This window comes from Hyla sarda, chromosome 6 (assembly GCF_029499605.1).
Source record: "Hyla sarda isolate aHylSar1 chromosome 6, aHylSar1.hap1, whole genome shotgun sequence".
In the NCBI taxonomy this organism is placed as follows: Eukaryota; Metazoa; Chordata; class Amphibia; order Anura; family Hylidae; genus Hyla; species Hyla sarda.
The window spans coordinates 73,857,951-73,869,550 of NC_079194.1; the positions used below are offsets into that span (position 1 = coordinate 73,857,951).

Consider the following 11,600-nt stretch of genomic DNA (forward strand, 5'->3'; position numbering starts at 1 on the left):
ATTACTGGGAAGTTATAGCTGCCAACAATGTTTTCTGACACAGTCATGTGCTGTGGGGTCTCTAAAAAGCAACATGTGTCCTTGAATGTCACAATATATTTTCTATCATGTCATATTTATTTCATCCTCTGTCTCCTCCGATATTAATAGAGCTCTGTCTAGTATAATGTTATCAACCCCGTGATTCATAATCCACCATGGAAAAGATGTATCACATACTGGTCTTCATTCACCACATCTGTAAAAGTTATGCTGAAGTAGCCATGATCCAACATATTATGTAATATGACCATCTGCCATTTATGACAAACAAAACATTTCTATAAATGAAGTGTAATTCGGCCTTGATAGTTACTATGTTAATAGGCTGTGGACTTTGCTTTATTGTCTTAATAGTTTTTTTTTTTTGTTTTGTTTTCTCTTTTTTTAGCCCTTTAAAACAGACAGTAGTTTACTTTAGCTGTGTATGTTCACATAAACTTTGACCAAAGCTCCTAAATACCAGGTAGCCATTCTTGAAGAACCCTGAAAGAAATTACTCGCCAGCCCCTAATGTTTGCCAGGAGTTGTTTGCTTCATAGGTGCCCGCTAATCTCACCTGGTCTTATCTCAACACGCAATCAGTGGCTGAGAATGCCTGCTTAGCCAATCAGTGGCTGAGGTGGGTCATGGCTGTTGTAGGGCTGGGCGGTATACCGGTTCATACCGAATACCGAAATTTTTATGCTGCCCGATATGAATTTTTTCCCCATACCGGTTTGCCCCCCCCCCCCCCCCCTCGGGAATTAATTATCAGCCCAGTGCTCTGCTGTCCCCACATCGGGGAAATAATCATATGTGACCCACGAGCGCTGTTCTGCCCCCCCCCCCCCCAATTAATTATTAGCCCAGCGCTGCGCTGTCCCCAACCGGGGTACTACTCACATGTCACCCGCAAGCGCTGCCCTCCTCGTCCCCCTGTTTGTTGCGGCCGCCGGCGCTAACACTCTATACCAGTGGTCTTCAACCTCCAGATGTTGCAAAACTACAACTCCCAGCATGTCCGGACAGCCGTCGGCTGTCCGGGCATGCTGGGAGTTGTAGTTTTGCAACATCTGGAGGTCCGCAGGTTGAAGACCACTGCTCTATACTGTATCCCTAAGTCTGGGCTGCAAAAGATAAACAAAATAAACTTTAACTCACCTTCCCCGTCAGTCCGGACCAGCTTCCCAGGGAATGGAACGTCAGAAAGCCGTCAGCCTATCACCGGCCGCAGCGATGTTCCGCCTCGGCCGGTGATAGGTTGAGCCCACTGAGGTTGAGCCCACTGTCAAGTAGGAAACCGGCTTCTTACATGAGAGTGGGCTCAGCCTATCACTGGCCAAGACGGAACATCGCTGTGGCCGGTGATAGGCTGATGGCTGTCCGACGTTCACGTCCCCAGGAAGAGCGTAAGGCCAACGTAGGAACGTGTGTTAAAATTTATTTTTGTTTACCTTTTGCAGCCCGGGCATTGGGATACAGTATAGAGTGTCAGCGCCGGCGGCCGCAACAAACAGGAGGATGAGGAGGGCAGCGCTTGCGGGTGATGAGTAGTACCCCGATGGGGACAGTGCTGCGCTGGGCTAACAATAAATTTTTTTTTTGAACCGTTATATACCGTGGAACCTCCATAAGTTACAAAAATACCGCGATACACATATTTGGCCACACCACCCAGCCCTAGGCTGTTGCCACTGATCGGCTAAGTGGGCACTTCCTGTGTGTCAAGATGGTACCAGGAATTGAAAATCAGCAAGGACTGGGCAGTGCAGGACAGCAGTGGTGGGGATCGATGAGTAATGATGACTTGTGCTTTTACTTCTTGTTGGTTTTTTGTTTATTTGGTTTTTAATCCAAGGCTGAATGAAGGTCTACTGTACAAATGTGCGATCATACTTTGTTGGAATTCTCAAAATGCACTACTCTCTTGTACAAGGAAACCAGCAGAATTCTGATCCAGCCATGTAAAAATGAAAAAGAACCCAATGCTAATTCAGAATTTGTCTTAGTCTTTTACCAGTCGTGATTTGCTTATACTGTTTTATATGCTTCTTTTCAATATTTATACCTGTAATAAAAAAAAAATTCTTTTTTGTAGGAAAAATGGAAAATTATGAACTAATTCATTCCAGTAGAGTAAAGTTCATATATCCAAATGAAGAGGAGATTGGAGACCTGACCTACATTGTCACTGAACAGAATGACACGTCTGGGATGTTACCGTCTCTCAATATTTTGCTGTATGTTTTAGCTTTTCAAGTGAATTCTGCAGAGGGACATAAAGCTTTGCTGCAGCCAAGAGCCCTTATACTTACAAGCTCAGACCTCTTTTTGTTCAGTGAAGATTACATTAGTTACCCACTTCCCGATTTCGCCAAAGAACCCCCGAAGAAAGATAAGTATCAGCTAATGGATGGGAGGCGTATAAGGGATTTAGACCGCGTTCTAATGGGTTATCAAACTTATCCCCAAACTCTAACATTTGTCTTTGACGACTCCAGCAACCAAGACCTGATGCATAGCTTATCAATGGATCATTTTGGAGAATCTTTAAGCCCAACTGATGTTCAGAAGTCAAGTGTTGGAGATAGAGAAGTCCAGTGGTACATCTTTATACCCAGTGCTGACTGCCGTGAGAAGCTCATCTCACTACTGGCACGCCAGTGGGAGATACTCTGTGGTAGGGAGTTACCTTTGGAATTGACAGGTTGAGATTTATATTTCACAAAATGAAGCCAAATATGGTGTTATTGCTGCTTTCCTGTGCACATTTATATTGACATTGACAGCATCTGTAGCACTTGTCTGAGAAGAAAAACCAATAATTCCTTTTTATGCTCTATTTTTTTTTTCACTGCATTTACTAAGGTTTACCTACATTTTATATATATATATATATATATATATATATATATATATATATATATATAAATACACATGCTCTGATCTGTCTGGTTTTCCTCAGCTCAAATCCATCTCATTTTCTGTGGAAACCTTAGTAAATATGTTGGGCATTTGTGAAATTGTAGGGACCACGCCCCTTTTCGGTAGCCACACCCCCTGATGACCATGCCCCATTTTTCGTGTTTTCTCAGCAAAATGGAGAGTTAGTTGGGTTTTTTAAGTGCTGGCTTTGGAATAATGCTCACTCTTGTTTCGTTACCGCTAAGTTGGTCTTTGCCGTAAATGTGCATGCATAATTTTTATTTAAATTTTTTTTTCTGTATATTGTTATGTATTATATTGTATGTAACCAATGCACAAAGCTGCCACCTGGAGCCTATTCATACTTTGTATGTTTCTTGTCATGTGTCCTATAAAACTTGTCTGTTGTGAATTATCCAAGCCAAGCTTCTCTCTGTAAGTACATTAACCTAAATGGGGCTCATGTGTATTTTGATTCCCAATCTGAATGCAACTCTATGATACCTCTGTGTGTATCCTGTGCTAAAGGGTCAGATATAAAGCACAATGCAAGTGCTTCAGAATTGCTGTGATAAAATAACCTGATGTGTCTTGCCAGCAAAGATGGACAATGTAGACCAGTGTTTCCCAACCAGGGGGCCTCCAGCTGTTGTAAAACTACAACTCCCAGCATGCCCGGACAGCCGAAGGCTGTCCGGGCATGCTGGGAGTTGTAGTTTTGCAGCAGCTGGAGGCACCCTGGTTAGGAAACACTGATGTAGACAGACACAGGCTAAGGGTGCACGCACACCACGTTTTTGCAATACAGTTCCTGTATCAGGTTTTTGATGAAAAACAGATTCTTCAAAACCGGACTAAACTGTATTGAAACGTGTGTACAAATTCCAACCCCTATACCGTTAAAAACCGTATACAGTTTGAAAAATGATGTCCATTTGCATCCGTTTGTTAAGAAAAAAAACGTACCGTATACGCTTTTAACTTTTCACTAAATTTTGAGTAAAGTTTCACTTGTTTGATTCAAATTCAAAGGAAAAAAAACTGCAAAGTCAAAAACCGGATGGAACCGTACGCACATACGGTTCCCATTGACTCCCATGTTAAAAGAAAAGAAAAAAAAAACTTATACGGTTTTTCACCCGGACCAAAAAATGTGGTAGTCTACTGTTTTGGGTACGTGCAAAAAAAAAAAATGGACAAAACCGTAAAAGACACAAAACGGACTAAACCGGATGATGCGTTTGACATACGGTTTAAAATGTTAAGTCAAAGCATACGGTTTTCTAAACAGTTCTGTATGGTTTTTACCTTGAAACTGTATACAGGAACTGTATAGCAAAAACAAGGTGTGCATGCACCCTAAGACCACTAACCATGTGTACAGAAAGGTTTAAAGGGGTTATCCAGGAAAATTTTTTATTTTTTTTTATAGATCAACTGGCTCCAGAAAGTTAAACAGATTTGTAAATTACTTCTATTAAAAAATCTTAATCCTTTCAGTACTTATGAGCTTCTGAAGTTTAGGTTGTTCTTTTCTGTCTAAGTAATCTCTGATGACACGTGTCTCGGGAACCGCCCAGTTTAGAAGAGGTTTGCTATGGAAATTTGCTTCTAAACTGGGCGTTTCCCGAGACACGTGTCATCAGAGATTACTTAGACAGAAAAGAACAACCTTAACTTCAGAAGCTCATAAGTACTGAAAGGATTAAGATTTTTTAATAGAAGTAATTTACATATCTGTTTAACTTTCTGGAACCAGTTGATGTATAAAATAAAGTTTTCTCCTGGAATACCCCTTTAATGCATCAGGTGAAACAAGGATCAGAGGTTCAATTTCACCATGCCTTGTCCCTTGGACATAAGTGCTGCTATAGGTGCGTCAGACATTGGCTTATGCAGATAACGTGGCATGCGTAGTCAGTCCAAGTGTGTGTACGCATGGAGGAGTCAGGAGACCACTGTATTATGTGTAGGGCTAGCTTAAAATTAATGTCTGAACCGAAATTGTACTGATTCATTTTGACTTATGAACCTAATGTGGTAAGAGTTCTTGGTTTTCTGACAGACATAGACCTAAAGAGGATTTCTAGACTTTAAAGGGGTACTCCGCTGCCCCAGCGTTTGGAACATTTGGTTCCGAACACTTGGAGCAGGCGGCGGGGGGTCGTGATGTCACGACCACACACCCCTAACGTCACACCACACCCCCTCAATGCAAGTCTATGGGAGGGGGCGTGGTGGCCACCACGCGCCCTCCCATAGACTTGCATTGAGGGGGTGTGGTGTGACGTCACAAGGGGCGTGGCCGTGATGTCTTGACCCCCCGCCACCTGCACCCAGCGTTCTAAATGAATGCTGAGTGCTGCACAGAGATCGCAGGGGTCCAAGTGACAGGACCCCCGTGATCAGACATCTTATCTCCTGTTCTTTAGATAGGGGATAAGATGTCTAGGGGCGGAGTACCCCTTTAATATAATATTACATTTTTTCAAATTCACCCCTCCTATCATTGGATGCAGTGGTCTTGTCCCTCATGCACAGAGGCATCCTGAGTCACTTTCGGTGGTGGCGCTGAATCGGGAGCTTTTGTTTAAATACTCTCGCACTTCCTTTCCTCTAGCAATTTTTTTGTCCCAGAAAACCTTTTTAAATGAAATCTGTCAGCTGTAATTCAGACTTAAAACTGCTGACACAGTTAGGCTCGGTTCACATCACGTTTTATCAATATGGGACCGCATACGGCGGGGGGGAGCAAAAAACCGGGCGCTCCCGTATCCCTGCCGTATGCTGCCCGCATGTAATGTATTGCAATGAGCCGACCGGAGTCAGCGCTTCACTCCGTGTTGAAAGAGAACTCTGTTACATGTTAGACTGGTGCATATAGACTGCAGGGATAGGAGTTGTGGTGCGCATGCGTACGAAGGGGGTATGTAGTTTGTGCTATGTGACCGGTGCATTATGTTGAGTGTGTTTGTGGAGAGACGCGCAGGCGCAGTAATCAGGGACAGTGATGTACGGGTGAGACTCTTAGCCGTGGATATGGAGTATAATCTGCGCATGCGCGGGTGACTTGTTTGTGGGACGCAGCTGTGAGAGAGTGACGGAGCGGATGTGGATCATGGAGCGGATGTAATCTTCTCTGCACCCGGAAGTACAAGCGGGCTAATGCCCGGAGATGGGATACAATGGACAAACAGGTAACCCCTTCACCATAATTATGGCAGAAACTGAATTAAAGAGGCACAACACCCCTGAGGAAGTTGCTGACTGGCAACGGAACGCATGGGGTCTCTAGGGGGCACCTGCCTGACTACTCCTCCATCTATTGTCCTCCACTGCTAATCCCCTGTGTTATTTATGAAGGATATTCAGGTTGTATACAGACTACTAGTGTTTTGGGGATAGGACTGTATTGATATAATACTTTTGCAATATGATAGGCTCCTAACCTATTTATTTGTGGAGGCAGGTGCCCTGGGTGAGGTTCCCTCCTTTTTACAGGGGGTCCCCCCTTGTTTGTGCAGTGGCCATTTGGGCCTTTTAATTGATTTTAATTGTATTGTCTGCGTTTTGTATATACTTATCTATATATATATATATATATATATATATATATATATATATATATAAAACTCAACGTGTGTGTATGTTCCAGCATCACGTCCAAACGGCTAAAGATATTAACATGAAACTTGGCCACATGTTACTTATATGTCAACAACAAACATAGGATAGGTAATTTAACCCTTACCCACCCCCATTTGCCGGGTGCGGGGTTAATGTTTAAAGTCCCATACAAGTCTATGGGAAATATGTTACTGCATAACTTCCAAATGGCTGGAGATATTTCGATAATCCTTGGTCACATGTTACTTATATGTCCACTTAAAATATAGGATAGTTAATTTAACCCTTAACTACCCCCATTTGTGAGGGTCGGGGTTTTTGTTTAAAGTCCCATGCAAATCAATGGAAAATGTATGTTCCCACATAACTTCTGTACGGCTGAAGATATTTCAATACCTGGTACACATGTTACAGGTCGGGATATGAGGACAGCATATGAGATCGGGATAGGAGGACGGGATTGGAGGACGCGATAGTAGGACCGTATAGGAGGTCGTGATAGGAGGATGGGATAGGAGGATGGGATAGGAGGATGGGATAGATGGACTGGATAGGAGGACGGAAAGGAGGTCGAGATAGGAGGACGGGATAGGAGGACGGGATAGGAGGAGGGGATAGGAGGTCGGGATAGGATGACGGGATAGGAGGTCGGGATATGACAACCATATATGAGGACGGGATATGAAGTCAAAAGCTTCCTCCTTTGTTTATTTTCCTCCCCAACAAGGATTAGGAAGGAAAAACCGTGCAACGCCGGGTACTCAGCTAGTGTGCAATAAAGATAACATTGTTTGATATGTAGCAATTGTGGGTGTGCATTATATTGCGTATCTTTTCCTTTTTTTGATGTAGCACTTCACTCCGGTCGGCTCATTGAAATACATTACATACAGGCTGCATACGGCAGGGATACGGGAGCGCCCAGTTTTAGCTCCCCCCAGCCGTATGCAATCCCGTCTTGCATAAAATATAGTGTGAAGCCAGCCTTAGATAGAAGTTAGTGCAAGAAGACGCATGGTACTTTTCATATATCTGTCTGCGATTTCATTACATAGAAAAACGCTTCTGTTCTTCTGTGCCAAGTGTCAAAGAGGTGTCCCCAAGCCTGTGAAGTCCTGACGGCCGGAATGCCTCCTCCACCCCCGCCCCCCATATCCCTGATCTGGAAGCTGAGCCCTGTTTCCTAATCTTGTTCCTGCGTTGTGCGTTCACATCGAGGAAGCGAGGACTCGTTTCAGTCCTCAGCACTTAAGGACCTTTTTGACACTTGGCACCAGAAAATAAAAGCATTTTTCTACCTTAAAAATACACAGACAGATATATGAAGGGTACCATGTGTCTCCTTGCCCTAACAGCTATCTTTAGCAGTTTCCAATGGGAATTGCCGCTGATTCCCTTTAAATCAAACATTTCTGTCTGTCTGCAGCCACCAATAGAGGGAGCTTACTGGGTTATTATTGCGTTAAAGGGGTATTCCAGGCAAAAACTTTTTTTATATATATCAACTGGCTCTGGAAAGATAAACAGATTTGTAAATTACTTCTATTAAAAAATCTTAATCCTTCCAATAGTTATTAGCTTGTGAAGTTTTCTGTCTAACTGCTCAATGATGATGTCACGTCCCGGGAGCTGTGCATGATGGGAAAATATCCCCATTAGAGCTGCACAGCTCCTGGGACGTGACATCATCAGAAAGCAGTTAGAAAGAAAACAGCAACTCAACTTCAGAAGCTAATAACTATTAGAAGGATTAAGATTTTTTAATAGAAGTAATTCACAAATCTGTTTAACTTTCCGGAGCCAATTGATATATAAAAAAAAGTTTTGGCCTGGAATACCCCTTTAATTACATAAAACCTAATATTAGACATTTTGAACTGCAAACATTATAAAGATATAAGAAACTAATAAGCAACACGTCAGACCTAAAAATCACAGGTCATGAAGTTTTATTAAACAGGACCCGCAATATCTGCCCTTGTAACCGGATATAAAAGAGGATGTTGTATATTTTATTTCAGATTAACAAGCATCAGTGCAGTATTTTCTATAAGAGAAGACATTTTTTATGTATGTAAGTATAAGCAACAATTACGCTGTTGGATATCACTTGCTGGCTGGTATTAAGATCTTCATTTCTGTCTGCAGAAAAACACAAGAAGATGACACCGATTTTCTGCTATGTGCTCACTGCTCTCCACTTTGTTTTATATTCATTTTCCACTTATTTTATAATTGCATTTAACACAGATGTAAAAGCGGACTGGTAAGCAGTTTTTTTAGGGTATAAAGTAAGGCCATGGCTGTATAGGGCTTTTGACCCTGAATCAGTACATGTTTTTATTAGTTAATTGGCCCCTCCAGTGCTGATATATCACACTTTGGAGCCCAATGGGTGTTCCCCTCATCAGACAGAAGCCCCGCTCGTGACGTCACGACCACGCCTCCTCTATGCATGTCTATGGGAGGGGGCGTGACTGCCGTCATGCCCCCTCCCATAGACTTGCATTGAGGGGGCATGGCCATGACATGACGAGCGGGGCTTCGGTCTGACGTCACGAGCCTCCGGCGCTGCACCCGATGCTCGAAACGAATGCCGGATGCTGCAGGGAGAACGCGGGGGTCCCCAGAGGTGGAATCCCCATGATCAGACATCTTATCCTCTATCCTTTGGATAGGGGATAAGATGTCTATGGGCGAAGTACCGATTTAAGCCGCAGCTCAGATTGTGAACAGGGGTATAGAGACCTTGGAGGGCAGCTCACTTATACTGGAGAGAAAAAGGAAGGACATAGCTCTGCAACCTGACTGTTCTTATTGTGCAGCATATGGAGGTACAGAAGTGCCACTCAGACAACTATTGGTGCTGTATTACAGTATGATTTGTTTTTGTATAAAGTTGTAATATAGAACATGTGCATGAGCCCACAACTATATACTCTCTCTTTTTTTTCCTCAGATTGTTGTTATTTCTGGATTATCATGAACAGTAAGGGTTGTAAGGCCCTGTAAATCGGCACCGATTTGTTGATCATTGTTTATTTACAGAGTTTGTCACATGGCTTGAGCGTTGTGCCGGGATCCCTGGATGGCTTGTGCAGCCCTTTGTAGCAAACAGCTGTCGGCCGCAAAGATGTGACAGCCAATGATTTTTTTTTGCAGGTCAGAATTACCCAATAAGCCAACAAACAAGCTTTTCCTTGTTCCTTGGCTGATCACTGCCTAAGCCTGTGTTCACAGGTTTTTAATTGCAATAAGTGGGTAGCTCTGTGTGTCCGCTGGCAGTCACGAGCTTTGAGCGGAGACACAGCTACCGTGCATAACAGGGAGCCCACTCTTCCCTTGCACTGTGACTGCCGATGGCACATCCGCAGCTGAAAATACGCTGCGGATACATGGTGTGTCACTTTACCCTTCAGCCAGTTTCACACGGCAGAATTTCTGTACTGAATTCTGCATGAAATTCTGCATGAAAATTCTGCATGAGTTTTCTTCAAGGGGATTCTGCTGTCCCATTCACACAGCAGAATTTCTGCTGCTGAATTTTCACTGCAGGAATTTCATTGAAGTGAATTGGCTATAAGTTCGTGCAGAATTTTAATGCAGAATTCAGTGCAGAAATTCTGCTGTGTGAACATGGGTACGTTCACACAAGTGGAATTTTTTGCGGGTTTTCAGCTGCGTATTTGAAAGGGGGCGGGCTCTTCTCGGTTGTCCGCAGCAGATTTTCCGTGGTGGAATTTAAGCTGCGGAAAATCCGCTGCAGTCCCAACTGACTTCAATGGGGATTGGGGCGGATTTTCCGCAGCGTAAATTCCGCCGCGGAAAATCTGCTGCGGACACCCGAGAAGAGCCCGCCCCTTTCAAATACGCAGCAGAAAACCCGCAAAAAAAATCCGCTCATGTGAACGTACCCTAAGGGTGTATTCGCACACACACGCATTTACAAATCTGCAGTTGTAAAATCCGCAGTTGGAGATCCACAATTACAGATTTTACAACCAGAAATCTGATGGGAATCCTGTGCGTGTGTGAATACACCCTAAGGCTAGGAAGAACCTCCAGTCGTAAATTGTTTTTCATGTAAAAAATAATGCAGCATCCATCAGAACAACAGTCTTAGCAGAACCTCAGAGACCGGTCAGTCACTGCCACATTTTCATCTTTGTGTAATGGATCCGGCACAGCTTTTCAGCTTTCCGTATAAAAAGAAGCCACAGCACTGATATGAATAGAAGCGAATAGAGAGGTTTACTGTATTTAGCAAAATTACCAGCGATGTTATTTACTTTTCTAGCATATTGATATTGATAAAATATTATTAAAAGTCTATAAACCAATGCTACAGTGTTAAAGGCACCATAAAATATTAATGTTGTTTCCATGTTCTAAAAATGCTATTTCACAATAAATCTTTTTAATGTATTTCTGTCTATTTAGCCTTTTTTACATTAAGTTCTATGTATGTTATAATGTTTTGCTTCCTTTTGTATCCATTAAAGTCCATGTTACGAGCCTTCCTGCTGTGGTTGGAAGATTACAGGACAGTGTATGGATAGATAGTTGTGATCATCAGCGACATCAGCACAAGTATGAAGTGCAACATTGTCAGTGAGCAGTGAAATGTTTATACAGTGTTATTTAGGTCACATCTTAGCAATGCTGTGGAGAATGTCAGTAGCTGTGAGGCTCTGTTCAAAATGTATTATTTCTTTACATTAAAGGGGTACTCCGGTGGAAATATATACATTTTTTTAATCAACTGGTGCCAGAAAGTTATACAGATCTGTAAATTACTTCTATTTAAAAATCTTAATCCTTCCAGTACTTATCAGCTGCTGGATGCTCCAGAGGAAGTTGTGTAGTTCTTTCCAGTCTGACCACAGTGCTCTTTGCTGACACCTCTGTCCGTGCCAGGAATTGTCTAGAGTAGGAGCAAATCCCCATAGCAAACCTCTCCTGCTGTGGACAGTTCTTGACACGGACAGAGGTGTCACCAGAGAGCACTGTGGTCAGACTGGAAAGAA

At 43.0% G+C, this 11,600-nt stretch overlaps 1 protein-coding gene across 3 annotated transcripts in view; it reads left to right on the forward strand.

Moving 5' to 3' along the window:
* Window positions 1-3,594, forward strand: part of NISCH (nischarin) — an 85,104-nt gene extending 81,510 nt beyond the window's left edge. For all 3 annotated transcript variants that reach the window (XM_056524137.1, XM_056524138.1, XM_056524136.1), the window contains one exon: window positions 2,120-3,594. In XM_056524137.1, coding sequence (XP_056380112.1) covers window positions 2,120-2,733 — 614 coding nt within the window. In that variant the 3' untranslated portion in view covers window positions 2,734-3,594. The remainder of the gene's footprint in view (window positions 1-2,119) is intronic.
* Window positions 3,595-11,600: the final 8,006 nt, after the last annotated feature.